Source organism: Chlamydotis macqueenii, chromosome 4 (assembly GCF_036417535.1).
Source record: "Chlamydotis macqueenii isolate bChlMac1 chromosome 4, bChlMac1.mat, whole genome shotgun sequence".
Taxonomy (NCBI): Eukaryota; Metazoa; Chordata; class Aves; order Otidiformes; family Otididae; genus Chlamydotis; species Chlamydotis macqueenii.
The window spans coordinates 27,940,530-27,961,333 of NC_141559.1; the positions used below are offsets into that span (position 1 = coordinate 27,940,530).

Consider the following 20,804-nt stretch of genomic DNA (forward strand, 5'->3'; position numbering starts at 1 on the left):
ACTCTACATTGTATTAGTCAAAACCAAGCACCTTAAGAATTATTAAAACAAATGAAATATCATTCAAAAGAAAAAAAAAAAGTACACGTTGCACTCTGCAAACTGGCAATACAAACACGTAGGTCACTAAAGATGCAACTATAAAAAAACCTACCAAAATAATTTATGAAAACAGGGCACTCAAAGCTCTTTGGCAACTCAAACCATTTAACTAATTGAAACTTTCAGTTTCAGTGAAAAATCAGATTTGTCTCACCGTTGAAAGTTTCATAAGGGTAAGAAAGAGATGCATAAGGGTGTAATAAAAGTCTAGCTGATAACTTTGTGATCTAGTATTATGAAATATAAGAGTGTAAACAAAAAAGCCTCTGAAAAGAACGTCACAAAAAAAACAAACTGGAAGAAACAGCAGGACAATAGCACAACCAAATAGCAACGGTTCCTACCTGTTCGTAGTGGCAAGTCTGAAGTCATGTAATTCGTATTATTAAACAATGCATTCATTCCTATGAACTGATCCATTGTAAACATCTACATTGAAAGAAAATATACTCTTCATTACTAGATATATACATAGTTTCATAAAGCATCTACCAACAGATAATTTCCAAGTTCTCTGCAAATACTGAGACTGCAAACGCTCCGGTGCAGTATGTAAACATCTTATATCTCTTATTTCTGCTGAAAAAGTGCAAGTAAAGATGATAGTACTGACCAAGTTTTCCCAGTACCATGAGACCACACATTTCGCTTACAGGCACTAACAGCTATACATTCAAGAGAGCTTTGACACAGTACATTCTGAACATCTGACCCCACATATCTTGCCTTAGGCCTTGCTGAGAACTTTTGAGTTTTCATTTCCACGTTTGTGATTAAACCCCACCAGACTACATTCCTTATGTAAACATATTTACAAACTCTAATGCAAGAAAACACTACACCAAGGTTAAAGGTGGGGGTTTTTTTGGGGGGGGTTGGCGGTTTTTTTTTTGTTTTGTTTTTTTTTTGGTTTTTTTTGGTTTTTTTTTGAACACTGACATGTCTTAACTCATTGTAATTGTTATCAGGTATAAATCTATCTTCTTCCAAAGTGGAGCAAGCATAAAGGATTAAATAGTTTCTTTCTGGAAATTAAGATGAGTAGAAATGATCTGCTTTTCACTCATACTTTTCACTCAAATACCATTCTTAGAATTCAAATGAATCACAAAATGACCTAATGAGATCAGGAAGAGCTTCTGAAGAGCTAGGCACACTGATCTGTGTGAGCCAAGGAACATTTCATCCATCAACGTCAATGTAAATTTCACCAAAAAAAAAGACACAAAGAGGCCTTCTGGGGCATAAGGGGCTTTATTTGCAGATAAAGTCCAATGCCCACTGAAAAAGACATTTCAGAGCAAGGGTCACAGGCCAAGAAGACATAAAACCAAGTATTTTTTCAATTGCTTCTTTCAGCAGGCCTCGCTTTCCTTTTCATTTCAGCCATTCCACCAGTGGCAAGAGGCTCTACAGGTCACATAAAAAAACACCTGAGAGAAAAAAATACTCTAGATTTCCCCAAACCCGATTTCTGCCAATAGCTGGAATGCTTTTAAATCTCCACATTGCCAAGCCTAGGAAATGGCAAGACAATACGAGAGGAAGGCAAAACAGAGCTAGGAGAGAATTCAAGGATATTGAAAATACACAAAACCACTTACCTGGGGATCAGACATAATATAGGAATCTTCTCCTGCCATTTTAAGTCCTGAAACACAAAAATACGACCAGAACTTTCATTTTTTTTCAATGTACAGCAATAAAGAAACTTGAAAAATGTTACAGTTAAAAGCCTCATCTCTGACTCTTCTTATTTTACTCATAATGTTAATGATTTCTAAAATACACTTAAAATTCCTCAGTATTTGCAATGGGCAGGCTAAGGATAGGCTACAGCTAGGATTTTCCATTTTAGCTGCTTCCAAGCAACTAAAAATTACAGTCAAAGTCCTTAATTAATTTGTTTCTGCCTTTGCTCTGACTATTCTGCCATTAGAGTTTAAGTACAGTCACTATCATAGTTTAGCAAAAAGAGGACTCTGCATTTTTATACAATAAAAAGACTTCTGAGCATTGATGAATGCCTGATGGTTTTCTTGTGAAGTACTATTAAACGCAAGATAAAGATATCTGAGAAAGAACATTCAATATTTTTTTCTTTAAATAAAAACAGGAGTCAAACACTGACTAATTTTGGACACCTTTATTTCAAGAGGTCTACAAATGCTTGACACCTACAACAACGCAGTGCTGACAGTCATAATTACGGATGTACAACATACCTAATCCTCTCTCACCGGTCTACATGTAAACACTGACCACTAGGAAAGTTTAGCCTGGCTTAGTTTTCCTGGGGCCAGTAGCAGAGCCTGGAAATTTTCTTAGGAATTTATTAGGTCTATTTTAAAAGATTAGTGTTATTTCCTTTCATGTAGGCGTTATTGAAAGAATTACTATTTCACTTACGTTCATCTTACTAAAAAAGGCTCTCCAAGGGAACATCTGAAAATAACTGTAGTGACTATTTCAAGAGACTCACGTCTGCATGCAAGCACACATTCTAAAGAAAATTAATAACTAATGGAAGATAGAAGCATGTCACTGGACCTCATATTCCACCACAATGAACATGAACCATGTTTTCCAGCAAAGCAAAGTGAACTGTGAAAACCTAATACCCTATGAAAGAGAGTGGCAAGCGATCAGTAAGCCAGTAAAGAAAAACTGAGTCATCATGTACCTTCTACAGGAACTAGAAAGGCAAATATCAAAAAGAAAATTGGAATACTCAGGTACTTCACTTTAATGGAAGCTTAACTCGGCTTGCCAACAAGCTTCAAAGGCAACATAGAGCCACTCATCCCACACAAATAGAAAATTAAAGAAAATGTGAAATTGAGAAATAGGAGACACTTAATACTCAGATGACTTACAGGAAAAGGAGGTCCATGAAGATAATTTTTTTTTTTTTTTTGGGCCTAGAAAATAAAAGTACTCATCTCTTTGTAATTCTATTTTAGAGAAAAATATTTACTGGGTAATATATTTTTGTAGTATTTGAGCAAATATCAAATAATTGGTCATAAGATTTCAGTCAAAAATTAACAGATACAACAAGCAGCCACAGTCACCAATGCCGTACGTCATCACTTCACACATCAGGATTTCAGCAATATAAAAAATACCAATCACATTATCTCACAGCTACATTCTGCAAAGCATTATTTTCATCAGTAATTTGCTATTGTTATTATCAATCTTTATAGAAAAAAGTCAACATACAAGGCATAACAAAACCTTCAGCACACAACAAACTTTACTAAGATGTTTTTATTTGACGTTCTGTTCCATAGAAAGAATATAACCTTCATTACCAATTAACAAATTATCAAAATCACTGAAAAAAAAAATGCAATTTAGTTTTTGGCAAACACTTCTCAGTTAAAGGTGTAGATATTACAGAAAAAAAAATCTGAAGACTTCAACAACTAACATTTTTTAGCAAGCATCAGATGATGCACACTGATTAGGTAGCTGGGAGTGCAAATGCCAGATTTCTTCTGCATAAACAGAATGGTCCTGAAAGTCTTGTTTTGTGATCTCTCATATTTAATTACTTACTATTTCATGAGTTACATATTGCAATATTATGTTCCAAAATACCTAAAGTACCCACATAACACTTGTTCAGAAAAAAAAAAAAAATTCTGAGGAGCTAATATGAATAGCATCTGCCCACCTGCCTGTTTGCTAAACGTATACCTCTCTGCAAAACTTTCAAAGAAAGCATTTTACAGCTTCTTCTGTAAGCCCAATGGGATAAATTTAACAGCATGTTCTGTCATCTTTGCCCTATTCTAGTTTCTCAGGCTGCATCACTCTGACTCCAGCAGAAGTTAGCGGGAGAAGGGCATTTCTCACACCTGCTACACTTCCTGGTCACCTCTACAATTCTACAACACATGACTTCAACAAAGTGGAAAAATACCACAGAGGCAGTATTTCTGACAACTTTCCATTTAAAGTACTTTGATATAAAAATTAGGATCCACACAGAAATAAAACTTATGTCTATCTGAATCAGTCCTTCAATTTCACCTGATCAAAATGGTTATTTCTGGCTTTTTGGCTGATGCAATGAACAAGGTCATGAGAGCAAAACAGCAGTCACCAAAGGTGAGCGTTACACTCAGAAGCAGCAGGGTAACTACTCACATACTACCCAGTTGCTGAAGGTATGTACTAATGAGTTTCTAACCAGGTATTAAATACAATCTCTCTCACACCAAAAGCACAGGTGTCTCTTACTTGAGATCTTTTGTGTTCAACAGTCAGCTGCAGTGTTTCAGGGGAGAGGTTAAAGACATTCTCTCTGGCTTGAATGCTAAGCCAGTTTATTATAAACACATAACGATTTAGATGTGCAAACATACGCCTTTGTGTATGTAAAATGACACTTGATTGCCTTTTCAGGGCCTAGACAAAAATTAACCCAGCAGTTTAAAGTGACCCCTCTAAACTGCTGAAAATGCTCTCAGTTTCACTATATGTTCTGTCCCTTTTCAAAGCCAAACAAATGACAAAAATGTTCCAGGAGCCCTACCTCCAAAATAGAACTCGTTTGCTTAAGATTTATTTAGCTAACAAATCCCTAAACTTCCTCTTCTTACAAGAAAACTGGGGCAAATCCAGGGAGTCAATAACATGATTAAAACCCAAAGAGACAGTTGTAGAAAAACAGACCCTAGCATTAATTGTATGACTTTTAACTGGCCTCTTCCCTTATGGCTTGAGTTTCTAAGCACTTTTCCTACATGCATTAAGTGGTAAGATTACCATCTACCACAAGTAGCTTTGTTCATTCTCTCCTCACATGAGCTGTATTTTGGGGCAGAGATTGTTTTTAACCAAGCTGTATTTGCTGCTATATGCATCTTAGAGAAGTCAGGTCAAAACCACCTCTCATTTGAAGATAACTGGGATTAAAACTGTTTTGTGGAATTTCATGTGACCATATATGTCCGCTTCCCACATAATCTTCGATTCCCACAAACTATACTTCAAACTTGTATCTGCAATAAAAAAATACCCCTACCCCTGCAGACCACAATCAACCACGACAGTCTCCACCCTGCAGATCGTCTGAAGTATTTCAGATAGCAGGGCACAGGAAACTAAACATTTCAACTCACAGTATTTTTAAGTGTAAAAATTCAGAGGTGAGTGAAGGAACATAATTTAGCTCCTAGGGCAATGGGAAAACACAAAATCCAGCTGAACTTGTCCAAAACAACACAGCTGTGCCTACTGAGGGCCTGTAAGTGTGCATGCATGTGCATATGTATGTGTGTGCAGCACTCCTTTCTCCCCTCCAGCGGGTCAGTTGCCATATGAAAAAGTCTAAAAAAGAAGGCGAAAAAGAAAAAACCTAGGAAGATATACATACACACACATATACGGAAGATGATGGGGTTACACCAACCAGCCAAGCAAACATAATGGCAGTTACTTTGCATTACTACTCCTCCTTAATAACCAAATAATATCAGGTACAAGTAGGCACGGCCAGAAGGAACACAAGTTCATTTATTATATTCTGAATATTTGTTTTAAAGCTTCAAAAGGATCAGGCATTTAAAATGGAAAAAGCATAATCGATGTAGGGATGCTCTCATCCATGAACAAGCATTCTCATTTCTGTATCTCGATCATTTGATTTCAGATCTCCTGCTGTTCTCCAACATCCACTCTACCTAACTACATTCAAAAACAAAGACAGGTTTCTCTAACCAACTTTTTTTAGCCCCCTGATTTTTTGGAGTCCAGATCCTTCCCTCTACTGTTCCTCTTCAACCTTCTGACCTGAATTTTAAAAATTAGGTAAATAATTTTTCTCTTTGATATCAGCATCCAAACTAAGACCTACAAACAAGGAATGGAACTTATTTCTATTACCTTTCTACAGACAAGCATAACCCAATGCAAATTTCATCATCTGTGAGGAATCAAGCGTTAATGTTTGATTCAGATACTAACAGTCCAGTTATTTCTGAAAACATTTACAGTCATCTCACCCAGCAGCTGCTTGCCTTTTAAAAAACTAAGACTTTAAACTTCATTCTTTTCCTTTCTAGCTTTGTTCTCATACTGGCCTGGCTGCAAACCTGAGTAGTATATATACTAACAAACTAGGAAGACGTCTTATTCCTCCAAGCAGGAAATAAAATAGTTTGAATATTATCCTAAATAGTTCAACAACCTCCTCCCTTGCCCCTCAAAAAAAAAAAAAATTTTAGCTTTAGTATTCCAAATCTATCTACTCATGTTTTAAAGTGCACCAGTGCACTTACTGGTGAAGCTAACATTAATTTCACAGAGTACCAGAGGAAAAAAAAAAAAAAAAAAACACAAAACATGACACATGCTTCCTTTCCCAGATCTTCAAAGAAGTAAGCAGGTCTCTACTTTCAGTCTTTATTATATTATTTGAATATAAATGTGTTTTTTAAAAATCAATTGAGAGAGATGAAGGGTGAACAGTATCACCAACTTCTCTACCCCACAAAGATCTGCCTCATCATAAAAGAGGGTGATGCCTGATGCCTGACTCTTACCAGCCACTCATCTCTTTTTAACTTTCTGTGCTTTGAGCCAACCAAACAAAACAAAAGCATACAAACATTGATGGGACAGCATGACCATTATATCCTCAGAAAACGAATGCAAAAGACTAGCATAAGTGTATCTGCCTGCTCTTGTGCTTTAAAATACAAAGAACCGACTCATCCTTCCTTGCCTGTTACTTTTTAATTAGTTCAGTATAAAGACTGAGAGATGAGGACTGGTTAATATTTTATGGAAGAGAGTTTGGTTACACTGCAGATCAATTTAACAGGATGGAAATTAAGACATATTCGGTAAAAGGTACATGGAAGATATGTATGTTAATGAATCACAATCTTTATTACCCAGTTCATTATACTTATAAACTGGAATTAGTCTGATGGTTTAAATAAATTTCTATGTTGCAGAACATCCATCTCTTACTTCGACGTGTTTTACGTCAACATCTTCTCACCTCTCAAGGCTGGGATTCAGAAAGCAAGTCTCAAGATGAGAAATTCAACAACTATACTTCAGCTGACTTGATATATTGAAAGCACAGCTCTTCCTGCAAGTTTTCAATCAGATTGGTTTTTTTTCCTCTTTAACTTGGCTTTCATTGGGATTTACTCGTTAAAAATAAACTTCTTTAACTAGACACTGAATGAAAGTAATGAAATTCACTGTGGTTATGCTCTTAGCCTGTTTATTCTGCTTACTAAAAAACAGAGAACAAGGACGAAAGAGAGGCAGACATCTGTGTTTTATATATTATATTGTAAGTACATTTTCGCTACATCAGGGCTATAAAACACGGCAGACTGATTGTAGAGAACTATGTTTTTAGGAATAGCATCAAGTTATGTGAAATCCTGCAGCAGCTATGAAATACTGAGGTAGAAACTGTAACTGTTGTACGGTACAGTCTCCGCAACGTATTTTACCTGGTATTGTTTACTTCTTTTAGTGGTAACTATCCCTCCTTGAGCCTCACTCTTCTAACCTTCACAAAACATAATCTGTACAAAGACTTTTTTTTTAGAAATCAGCATTTCCCAAATGGAGATGCTGGGAAATGTACTGTGCAACAGATGCTGCAAGTCGCTGGGTCAGGGCCGGAAGTAGGACACGAGCTGCTGAGATGATTTTGGTTAGAAGACAGAGCAGGCTGCTCTGACAGAACAGAGACATGGATCCAATATGTTTAGTCTCAAGCCTTCATCACTGCACTGCCCTCAAAGTCAGGATGCTGCCCATCCCTTCCAATGCCTGGCCTTTTCACCTCATCTCTGGAGACCTCCTCTCAAATTCATCCAGCACTCCATTTCCCTTGTAACCCAGTATTTTCCCCAAAATACTGGGAGCACAACTCCAGAGCAAAAAAACCTGTGGTGCAGAATATATTCTTAGAGAAGCATAGGGAGGGGAAAAAAGGAAGTTTGAGAACTGCTATTTTCTACCTCTACACAAAATAGCAGGCCATACATATACACAGGCTCAGGTGTTCCAAAGCTTCAGAGGACACTCAAGTTGGGTCATGAACCTACAACAGTTGCACAGACAACCCTTAGTTTAAGCTGTGTGTGTCCTTCTAAGCACTTTGATTTTTTTAAAGTTGAATAAAATATGCTTTTCTTAAGAAAAATCCTATTTTCATTAAAGGCAATATAACAACAGTGGGAATATTGTACAGGCAGGATTCCAAACAGTTGCTGGCATTTTGGACACATACTGTCCAAACCTGCTCAAAGCAGGTTTACACAACTAAACCCTTAACAGCTGTTAGCTACCAGCACCTTGTGCTTCCATTATCATTGCCATTAATGCAGCTGCTGCAAAAGAAAATTTTCTGGATAGAGAGAGTAGGGAGAGGGAAAAATGAGACATCCCCCTCTCAAATACTAATCAAGTAAAATCTTAACACAGAAAAGGTTTTACCTTTTTTTAATTTACATTGTTCTCAACTACTCATTTTGATTGCATCCATTTTAATAAATTGTACTGTTTCTGAAGTCCCCAGGCAAAGGTTAAGACTGGACCAAATATTTATTATTTGGATGAATGCTATCCTGATGCACAGTGTGGAAAAATTGGGAATATGCAAGCTACACACACGCTTTTCTTTTTAAAATAAAAGGAAAAGAAAAATATGTCCTACAGACAGCAAATCTCTGGATTATTCAAAATAAGAGTTGATAAACAGCTATAGTATTGCAAGATATACAAAGTAAAAAGAACCAAAATATTAAAGAAACACCACACATACTTTCATTCACATTATTGGCATAGATCTCTTAAGCACAAAGAGGAGAGAAAAAACATTTTATAAAGCATGAGAAGTGATTGCTAGCTCACCCAAGTTGACAAAGAACCCCATCAGCTATGTTTTTGAAGGGATTTTAACTCAGTAATGAAAAAAACTTGAAATCTGCCTTTAAATGTTGAAAATTTTCTAATATTTCTTCTCTTATCTATTACTTCAGTACCTGGGGGCATAGGGGGCTGTTTTAAGGAAACTGCATTCTCAGTATAAAAATCAACAACGCTCAATTTCCGCAAAAGTGGCATACGGAAGTTATATTTTTTACTTTCCTTCAGCTGCTACAGAGACGTGTAATCTCTGAATAAAGGTTTGAGTACAATTTCTCAGTATACAAGTGAGAAAAGGTTTGTGCAGAGAGGCATTTTTATCAAAGATACTACTCTCCTCTGCAGACTTTTTCTAATCCGTAGACTATTGCAGCTGCAATAACACTACATAACCCTAAATGACATTGTTTGTTTTTCTAATACAACAATATAAATTGCCACCTCTTGTTATTAATTAAGTCTGCTTATTATTTCCTGTTGGGTGGGACGTGGGAGTTCTGGCTGCGTGTTTTTAAAATTAAAGAACTGTTTAAGTTAAAATTTTCAAATATGTTCAGTCATGAGCAGATGCATTGTTGGACAACAGTATCAAAACTACAAAACATTTAGGAAATTAAAGTAATGAGAAATATTGAAGAGATTTCAGAAGTGTGACACTCTGAATTAGAATTGTTGGGTGCAGAATTATTGCAGGAAATGGAGACTCAAATTTATTACACCAGATAACTACTGAATTTGAAGAAAAATTCATAGCGTGAGGAAATTCAGAGTAACTGGACTACCTGAATGCTTTATTAAGTATCTTTACAAGCAGAATTTTTGTGTGTTTTATTCCTTTCCCAAATGTCAAAGTAGTGAACTAATATGACAAGAGAAAACACTAAAATGCCATAAACACATAAATAATTTTTCCAGGATATTGTTAGAATAAAATTAGAATGTTTTTGTTAAAACACATTCAAAGCAACTTAAACTAAAGGAATAAACAATATTCAAATATATGGCAAACATAGTCTAGTGTATGTATAATGCAAAGTATATGTAAAAACACTGAGGTTCAACACAGCAAAACAACTCTCGTAACTACGCTGTATTTTAGCCACATAGGGTGGTAACGCTGCTTGAAGTAACCCAAGTATCACGTCAAAATGCTCCTACCTTTTGCTACAGATTAAACAGAATCACCAAATGTTCTTTAGAAATAGTTCTAGTTCATACAAAGTTGATCATCAAAGCCAAATGTTAACTTTAAAAGCCACACATACTTATTTCACAAGCGTTAAGTGTAATGAATCATCAATATTAAACAGCAAACCTTTTCCTTTTTGTGGGGAAAGACCAGTGTTTCTGAGAAGACAAACAACAAGCAAATCCAAGATTTCAGAAGTCCAGTTCACATAAAGTTTGCTGTATCACCAGGTACTTTCACACAGGTTCTAGGGTCTTACTGAAGACACAGTCCCTCATTTAATGAGCAACGGTGGCAGAAGAGGGCCCAGAAAATGGCAAGGGCTGTTACCATTACAATCACAACAGTGAACTAAGGGATTCTCAGCGTCCTTTTGGTTTCGAACAGCCACTGAAAACATATGACAGAAGGGCTGGAAGTGGAACCAAACAGGTAGAACTGAGTCCAGCACCATTACAGTTATACCCCAGGTTTCAAATCTACAGGTCCAAAGTGGTTACTAAGGCTTAGTGGTTTTGCTTTTTTACAAAGAAATAGTAAAACTCCTGCAGCCTCAATTTTCTACAGTAACCCATGATATAACACAAACCACTTAGACTAATGAGGCCCCCCGAAAGGTCTGCTTGTTCTGTTTTTAATTAATTTGTGTGTTAAAATCTGTCTAAATAAACAGGTAGACATATCATCTTTAAAACAAAAAAAAAAAAAAAAAAAAAAGAAACACCACACAACTCAGCTGTTGCGAGACCTACTTTGCTCTCAATCTGTTGATATCAGGACAGTTTGCTTGGAGGATGCACTGAAATACAGAGGTTTAGCTAATTTAGCTAATTTCAGTTTAGCTAATTCTACATTTTAAATGAAGAACAAAACTATAGCTGGCACTGCTTTTTAAATGTACATAAAAGTCAGAAGGGAGAAAGAAATGCTAGTAGTAGCTATAGTAGCTTCCTCTTCACACATGGTCTGTCAGTTCCACCTAAATACTAAACAAAGGATTTTACCCTGAGACTAGAATAATTTGAAACATCCTTTAAGGCCTTACTTCTGAAACTGTCAACAGTGCTTCAGCAAAATATATATGCTAAAATGAAAGCACTGAAGACGACTCACTGAATTATTTCTAGGCTCAAAATTAGATGCATACTTAGGGCCTGACTGACCTAAGGGCACAGTTAATGACAACTGTAATTATGATTTTATCAATGTATAACTTCATAAAAGGTTCACAGCTTATTTAAAGGACATCATATTACAACTTCCAGTTCTAAAATACCTGTGTCAGAGATGAAAGTGACCAAGACCAGGATTTTCTTTTTTGTTATTTCATTTCAGTATTTCATTATTTCAGGCAGAGACTGCCTGAAACAGTCTCTCCTCTTTGTTTTATAATAGCTGTGTTATTCTGTGCCTGAGAACCAAAGAAAAGCTATCAACACCTTGGAAAAAGAAAATTAAAACTTTAGTTTTCATTAGTTGCTAAGGGAAATAAGTAACAATTTTCTTTAAGAATAACACTTCTGAATTTAGAGTTGGCAAACATTTATAGCACCAAAAGGTGAGACAATTTCAGCAAGTAAATTTTGAAGCGATCTGAACACTCTGAACACAGAGTAATAAACCAGAATCTCTGAAGATTGTAGAATTTTCTCATCACTAGCTACATCAGGAAGCCAGCTAAAGATACAGTCTTTCACTGTATCTTTGCAGCTTCAAAACAACATTTACTTTGTACGCATATAACTATTGAGGGAGACTGGAACTTTCTAGTCAGCATAGAGCACCTTTGACAGTAAAGACTCATAGGCCTTTAAACTTGGTTCCTGTCCTTCCAGACTCAGCAGTAATAAGCATGACAACAAGAATTCCTAATTGCACTTACTTCTGGAGTTTGCATGTATTCATGAGACAGTGTCATGGCAAGATTTTGGGGAAAGGCAATGATGAAGAAGAGGAGTATTGTTTTCAAGAAAACTAAAAAATCTACTAATTAGCAAATTTGCGTCAGTAATATTTATTTGTAGGGATCCATTACTGAATTTACATAATCCCACCTCAATGAAAAAAGCAAATTTAAATTTATTATTAAAATTGATTTAAAAAGTCAAATACATAGTAACAGAGAAACAATTAAATGCCTGTTTTTTCAATAAGTGAAGTAGGAAATTCTAGAATGTGCATATAAATGAAGTATTGTCTGCTTTCCACCCTCTTGCCCTCTCCCAAGATTCCCTTGTTCTCTCTCCCAGTATGCTTTTTGTTTTCCAGTAAATTTTTCTGATTTCAAAATATATACTACAAAAACATTACCAAGGTGTTGACTGAACTAAGCATCTACAGGTATGAAGTTTATCTGCTACAGCATTATTTTTTAAAAACACACAACATGACGCAAAGTGATTCAAAGTTGTCCTCAGTTTTACAACCTTAACTCTACTCAAAGTGTATTCATTACTCGCATGAAAAAATAATTTCATTTTTTGACGACTCTGCTGCCGATCAACACTTCTTTTTTTAAAAAATAAGGGACAAAGGGTAGAAAGAAAAAGGGTTTTCCCCTTCCGTTTAATATTTCAGATTAAATTATTTAACAGATCTTGCACATATTTCAGCACTGAGTTTCCTTGAAGTTTCCACACTCTGTGGCAGATCCTGACAATAGCATTCCAGCATAAAGGCCGTTACATTCTTGAGCCAGGGAAGTTTACAGAACAGAGGATTTGCCTCTGGATAGTTACAGGCTGCTTTTTCCTCTTTCGTTTTCTCAGTTAAACTGTAGTCATTCCTGTAGATTACAAAACACTGCAGACAGGATGACGTCTTAGAATGACGTCTTTGTTAACGCTTTCCTAGAATGGGCCGCTACGTTCGCTTTTGAAAGAGTAAGAATGCTTTAACTGAAATACTGTTTCAAAAGCTGATACTCCACGGTAGATTGACTCTGGATGTCAAGAAAAGCAAAGGGTTACATTTTCAACTCTGCTCTGTGAGCTTGACTGTGGTGGTGTAGCACTCAAGCACATAAGGCACAAGGTGATCTGGCAGAGAATTCATCCGCTTTGTACTAATTTTCTCTGTGAACAGAATAAAAAGAGGGCTTCTAAAGCACAAAACATGTCAAATATGATTGCCACTTTAAAAGCACTTCAAAAAATAATCTGTAATTCTTTTAAAATGTTATTATTCGGAAAAGATTTTGAGCATTTTAAAACAGGAAATTGAAATGCAGCACCAAAGTTGTTCAGATCCCTTGCCTAGGAAGCCTTATACTGCAAGTGCTTACAGGCATTCATATTTACTCATGTGAACGAAGTTACACAGCCGTACACTGCATTGTGGTACCGGCCAAGTAACACATAGCCCATCTGTACCACAGTTCAGAAGTAATACTCCATTTTATCTTCACGGAAAATAACTCAGTAGTGCTTCTTTATGAAAGTTACCATCAAAGCAGAAAGTGTCAATGGGTAAAAAAATAACCGTCGTGACGAACAGTTGAATATTCATGTTTTTAAGGTCAAATGTAACAGAACAATCAGACTGATAATACTCCTTGCCATGGTGAGAAGACTTCAGTTTCACCGCTTACCGCCAAATCGCCTATAAACCCAGAGCAGCCTCTACTTAACAGCGCCTGTGACACTCGGAGGGCCACCGCCAGCCCCACCCGGACCGGGACACCGAGCTGCCCGTAGCCAAACTTCTCTGCTCGCGCGGTAACTGCCCGCTTCCCCAGCCCAGCCGGCGGGCAGGCCGCGGGGGCACCCCGAGCCGTGTCTCGGGCTGAGCACGTATGACGCCTTCAAAAGCCTAAAAAAGCGGCACCCCCTTCCCTGGCACACACCCGGTCCGCAGAAGAGGGGGTTTCAAACTTTTGCGCCGTACCGGACAGTCCTGCAGACACCCCTTCCCAACTAGGGAGACCCCTGCAACACCATCAGCGGGAAAGCCTACTCCGCGCTTTTAAAAATAATAAAATAAATCGCAGAAGAGGCGCAAGGCGGTTCGTGCACGGGGCGCAACTTTTCTAGCCCGCAACGGAATGGAAAGCGGAGTGGCAATGGCCCCCTTCTGTCCCCCTCCCCAGGTCACCTCCGCCAGCACCGGCAGGGCCGCCCTGGGTCCCGCCAGACGGCGCCGCCCGCCTTCCCCTCTCCCTCGCCCGCTGCCAGCGCCCCGGCCGCAGCGCAGGCAAACCCCGCGGCAGCCGCTGCCGGCGTCCGCGGCGGCAGAAGGAGCTCTGCGCCCGGGCCGAGCTTATCGGACAGAGGCTACCCGGCGCCACGCGTGGGGCTGGCCCGCGGGACGCTCTTCCCGTCGGGAAACCTCTCCCCCCAACCCCGGGGGGGGGGGGGCCGCCACGCTCTCCCCGGCGGATCCTCCCCACCCAGCCCGGCCCGAGTAGGGCGCAGCTCCCCACCGGACGGAGGAAGCGCAGCCAGCGGCGCCGCGGGCAAACGGGCGCCGAGGTAAGCGCAGGGGAGAAAGCGAGCGGCGGGTCAGGGGCCGCCTGGGGCTCACCCGGTGCGGGGCAGGGCAGGGCAGGGCTGGCGGCGCCTCCTCCTCCTTCTCGTCGTCGTCTGCCGCTGGCGGGTCGCGGCCGCGCGCGTCCCTCAGCGCCGCGCCATGTCACCGGCGTGACGCCGCCGGCGCCGCCCGCGCCCTGGCTCCGCGCGGACTTTCCCCCTCCCTCTCGCCCGCCCCACCGCGGGCCCGCTGAGCGAGGGCAGCCGAGCGGCACCGGCCTGCGCGGCGGCCGCCGCTTGCGTGCCCTCCCGCCCCCGCGGCCGCCCGCCCCGAGCCCGTCCCGCCGCACTTCCTGGCTGGAAATTCCCGCTGACGCTCCGCCAGCCCGAAACGGCCGCGCGGGAGGGGCGGGGCGCGAGCGGGCGGCCGTTGTGGGGCGGGAGGAGGGGCGGCCACGGGCGCTACCGGCCGCCCGACGGCTGAGGTGAGGCCGAGCCCGGGCGGGCAGCGCGGAGTCAAGGAAGCGGCCGCTACCGGAATCCCCGTGCCAGGGACAGGCCCTCCCGCCTGCAGGAAGCCGCGGGAGTACGTGAGCCCCTCTCATCCCGGGGAAATCACCGCTGCCACAAGAGTAACGCGGTCCTGGCCCACAACGACCTTCGCAGCGCTTCCCTGGAGCCAGGCCCGGCCTGGTGGCTGCCGACCTGTTCTTGTTGGTTGACCCCTAAAAAGCTTTGAAGGGAAGAAAGGCCACGCACAAAGTGGATTTAAACCCATTTACGTAGCACCGGGCTGGTGGCTGCCGTTCACGGGCACTTCGTAAAAGGAGGTTTACTGAGCGACTACCACCTGACGTCTGAGAACAGCGCTGAGCAGAGAGTACAGGCTGTGCAGCACGATTTTTTTCTCTGTGGATTTCTGCAGCTTCTGGCAGGGCAGACTCCCAGCTTGGTTAACTTCTGTTAAATAGCACCAACCATTAATAATAACACTGATCTTCTTAATACTGAAACCCACGTTTGTAGGTCTCCCAGAGGCATCTAACCAAGGCTGAAGAAAGTCAGCTAGTGCTATGTTTAATTGGCACAAATGTTATGTGAAACATTTAGGTTCAAACATCTTTATGCCAAGTCTTAAATGTCTGGCTTACAAAGGGTGAAGAGCAGCTCAGATCAGCAGCTGGCATGGCTCATCTGATGTGTGTTAGCCCAGAAAGTCAGCAGCGCACCCGAAAAGCACCTGTGGGGGATTTTGTTATGTTAAGGCCACATGATGTGGAATTTCACTAATTATTTATCTCGGAGGTGAATGAGACAAACAAAAATGGTAATTTATAACAAGGATTAAAAAAACCCAACCCTATAAATGAATGAAATTATGTGATTATTACTTCTTCCATTGAAGCAAGGAACTCTAATCCAGAGCAAAAATGGAGTAAAAAGAAACAGGGTCAACTCATAAGCTCCCTTTTAACTGGGACAAGAAGAAAGGGGAATTTTTACCAGAGAGCTATTACAGCTTTATCTTTCACACTTTATAGATAGTCTGGTCATGTCACAGAGGGAAATGATGCTGCTGAACACTTCCAGTCTATCCAGATGGTAGCTGATTTCATTCCTGGAAATGGAGTCAATTTGGATGTTATGCTTTGTGCCCCATCTCTGGGTTGGAACAGAGATGTACTCATTTAAAACTGGTGCTGAGACTGCAAAAGGGACCTTGGAAATGCAAAGTTATTTCTCTGTCTCTTGTTAAGGGAACAGAAGTCTCATACAGGTTACACGTATATACAGATGAAGAGACTGTAATTTCCTTTATTTGGATTGCCACTCATGCTCTGTGATACTGTTCTAAAAAAATGCATTCCTCCATTCTCTTCCCAATCCAAATTGGGAATTGAGAATGACTCATCATTTCCAAGTAAAATGTGTTTTTCCTTATTAAATGGAGATACTATCTGTAGACTCAATGTTATGTTTGTAGACTCAAGACCAAATATAAACCTTTTTTTTGTGGAAGCAAGTGCACTGAAGTAAGCAGAGCAAGTGAGGAGAGAATTGTGCCCCAAAACCCTTTAAGAAGGAAGTCTAGATGGATTTAAAATATGAGAAGTGCTTTAAAATAAGATTCATTTGAAAGGAAAGGTGCTGCGTCACAGCTAGTCAAAGGCATGCTCACAGAGCAAAACCTGTATCAACAAGTACCAGGAAATCAGACAACGTGGAAAAGTTCCAAAACTTAAGGAGACTTACCTGGTGGATTTATTTTAAAAGGACACATTATCAAGTACTCAAGCTCGGCTTTCCCTGTGAATCAGCTTCCACAAGCATCTAGGTTTTAAAAGAAAATCCTCTTCTCAATTATACTTAAAGCATACATTTGTCTTTCTTATAACTTAACATCATAAAAGAAATTATATTTCTATTGAAATCCACAAGGGTGCTAGGCTGTGAGCCCACGGTTTGGTAAGGTTATCTTCAAAGTGCGCTCTAGAGAAATGAAGGTCTTTAAAACACGAGATTCTTACCTGAAGAGCTAAATGAGCAATTACTTCCCTAATCCTCTTTCCAACCACCTGGAAATATAGGTAATATAGACTTAGGTGTGAGTGGTTTGCAGTGATAAAGTGCTGCCTCTTTCCTGGACAACACAGGTTTGTACTATTATCAAGATACTTCAGTAGCTAGACAATATCAACTCACAAATGAAGAACAGGTAATTAAAGCTGTACCCAAAGAAGCAACTGCTTATGTTGATGAGCTGAGGGTGATGTAAAATGTTTCTAGCCATGTTATGGTCTCTGGTAGCTGGAGAGGTGTAGCAGAGGCAAGGCTTTCTAGTTGTATGCTTGCCCAGGCTGTCTCACCTTAGTAAGGTTGTTTACAGTTAAGTTTCCTGGTATGTAAATGCAATCTAGGAGGTCTGTCTGTTCTCTGGTAGGTTTGTTGTTTGGAAAGGTTGACCTTTCCAAGGTCAGAAATTTGTCCTTTGCACTTTTTAAGCCTATAACTAATACTATTTCTCCTCAGGAACAAAGTGTTATTTCTGAGAATTAAGCTTTATTTCTCCAGGGATCTCTGGAAACATAAATATGTAAGACTGGCAGAGATTTTTTTAAATAATCACTCTTCACTTTAATTGGTATGCCCAAATTGAAAAAAAAAAATTGACATTTCCTACTTTATTTTTTCCCTGAGATATTTATTGATACCAGGACAGGATCTTTTAATTCCCTTTGATACTAAAACAGAAAGAGATGAGGTAAAGTCTAAAATAGCTACTGAGAGATACTTCCTTTTAAAGCTTTCAGCTGCCTATCTTTGTTGGCCTGCTAGGCCATACTATCCAGATCTCTTTCTGGTCAATCCATTATTTCTTTATTATCCAGAAATTCTAACTTAAACTGATTTGCCTTGGGTAGTAGCATAGTGAATGTCTTACATGCACTCCAGTCCTCATAGTGGTTATCAATGTTTACCCAACATTTGTTGTTGGTGTTGCCACTATCTCCTGTAACTTGAACCCACTAGGAACATAAGAAGACAATATGCTTCAAAAAAGAATTCATATTTTTAAGACGGTGCCATCATTCTGAGACAGAATATATATCAAGCTCTAAGGAAGCAGACAACAGAAACTGTATAAAACATATCTAAATAGCCAACGTACATAGGCAAAACCAACCAATTTGAACTGCAGCTAGAGCAGGGTCTAGAGTTTGATGGCGCTGAATCTCCACATTGCAGCATCCATGAGAAGTGCTTTCTGTCATCCCCGTTTTCTGGTGAATTATAACCTGGCCTAAATTCATCCTGTGTTTCATCGGCACTTAGATGAACACAGCAACACCCTGCAAAACTTAGAACAGTGTGGTGTCTCCTGTAGTGAGGACAGCATCACAGGTCACATCCCAAACGTACCTTTCACTTGCTTCCCACAAATTAGATAGGGGATCTTGTATCACCTCTCAGGTGGTTCAGACCTGTAACTATGCTAAAAGACTAAATTTCTAGTAGATTGGGTAGAAGTGTCAGAGCTGAAGCAGGAGAAGATTTCAGTAGTGAGTAGCTGTTCGGTGGAATAAAATAGATTTAGTAAACTTAAGTAAGAGAACCATGAGGTTGTAGACATGACTGATGTGTATAATTAATAGAGAAAGGGGAACCTTTGGAGAGAGCTAGGAGTAAACAAGAAAAGGAAGATTAAAGAATTATAAAAAAAAAATGCAGAAGTGATCCCTGAAACCTTGAATAGGGCATCACTAAGGATAACCACTAATCTGAACAATCTGAGTAGGAGTGTGAGCAAACCTGTGTTTCTATGTGATAGCTGACTTTTGTGCATACAGGTAGAGGTAGATAACAGGTTAGCTCAGTCCTATGCTCCAAGTGGGAAGAAGATCTCAATGGATGTACGGGAGTTTATCAAATTGCCTTTTCTATATTTTCTCTTCCAGACTCCTATAGTTTTCTTGCAGTAATAGCTGACAGATACTGTTGTGAGTCTACATTTATCTCCTCTTCTACGAAGTAAACCTGCCAGTGAATTTAGAAAATAAATCTAGCCATAAACACTCACATTAGGTGTTACGGTAACAGCTTTAGCTCTGACATCATCTGCTTTGTTTTCATATATGACTGCTCAACATTTACTCTTACAGCTATGATAGAATATAGGGTATCACTTCCTTAAAGACACGGAAAGGACGAAGCAGAGAAGGCAATTTCATGTATATCACTTTTGGAATGGTTAGCCTAGCCTCCCCTCAGTTTGGCTGTGTAATGCCAGGCCTCCTTGCTTTCTTTTACCCTGGCAGATAGCAAGGAGCATTTCACAGCAAACCTCTTAGTTACACTGAAAATGGTAGCTTATACATTCTGTGTGAACGTGCTGCAAGGTAGCTGCTCTCAATGGAGAGCTACCCAGAGTGCTGTGAGAAACTGTTAGCTGGCTAGCTTGCCTGGGCCCTGCAGCTTCTTCATGCAAAAGATACAGTCTGCTCCAAAAGTGTTTCCTAGGCTGGTCCTATTTACCTATCCCGGTTTAGAGGCTGAGATGTGTAATACTCTGCAACAGTATGTACGTGTATTCTCAGAATATAAATGGTCATGTTTATAGAAACTATTCACAGGACCATTAGTGGTATGTAGCAGTGTAACAATGTGTAGGATGTATACCTTAGAGCCAAAAGCACATTGCTGCAGCAAGTAGAGTCACAGTTGAGAGTTGTGCTTTCTGGTACTAAATCTAATAATCAAGTCAGTTCTTCACAATCTAGACCTAGTACAAATTGTGAGTCCTTCACTCTTCTGTTGCTCAGGTAGCTAACACCTTGGCCAGCCATTGCAGGCAGAGGGATGGGCTTTTGCCGTTCGAGTTCAGGGACAACAGGTTTTTACCAGTCCACTGCGTCCACTCCCTTCTCTTCCCACCTATCCTCCCTGTGTTACGATTAATACTGCAATATGCTCAGTATTTCTTACATGGGTGGGTTGGTTTCTCTTCATAGTTTTTTTACATATCTGAATGATATGTACTTCTAACTTTTATCTGATTACAGCCATCAGAACATGGTTCAGAGGCCCAATTGTTTTCCCAAGAGACATGAGTTTTCCCATTGCGTGACTGCAGCTTTAGAGCCTCAGCAATGTTTTACCCAGTTAGCTAATGCAAACAAGAACAGCTGTTTGATTCTTGTTATCTTTGTCACTTTGTTTTGTTAATAGTCACTTTCATTAAGTAAAAGCTCAGTTCAATTTATGAGGTCATTTTGTGTCAGGTGTGTTGAATGGGACCAATGTTAGCTCTGTAAAGAAAGCAGTTAGCTAACTTGACTTTGTATCACTGCTATTTTATGCTATAGCAGCTCTTTAAGGCCCCAGTAGAGGAAAGATGTTCCACACAGCTAAGCATTGTACAGATATTTAGGGAAGAGATTCCCTCTGCCACAGAACTTTGAACATCTAAATATATAGTGGAAGCACAAAGTGGCACTCTCATTGCTGTTTGAGCTCATGCGGTGATTCATTTAAGTCTTCTGGTCAACTGTTAGTGGAAGTACTGAACAGTTTCTGTTGCAAGTTTTAAGCCTTCACCATAACTTGTGATATTCTCCATAAAATTCCAGTCC

General features: G+C 39.8%; 1 protein-coding gene across 2 annotated transcripts in view; it reads right to left on the minus strand.

The window, feature by feature from the left end:
- Nucleotides 1-16,721, minus strand: part of NFKB1 (nuclear factor kappa B subunit 1) — a 63,573-nt gene extending 46,852 nt beyond the window's left edge. For both annotated transcript variants that reach the window (XM_086746195.1, XM_086746194.1), the window contains exons 1-3: nt 14,729-16,721; nt 1,707-1,753; nt 447-531 (exon numbers count right to left, since the gene is read on the minus strand). In XM_086746195.1, coding sequence (XP_086602321.1) covers nt 447-531; nt 1,707-1,753; nt 14,729-15,278 — 682 coding nt within the window. In that variant the 5' untranslated portion in view covers nt 15,279-16,721. The remainder of the gene's footprint in view (nt 1-446; nt 532-1,706; nt 1,754-14,728) is intronic.
- Between the last annotated feature and the right edge of the window lie 4,083 nt (nt 16,722-20,804).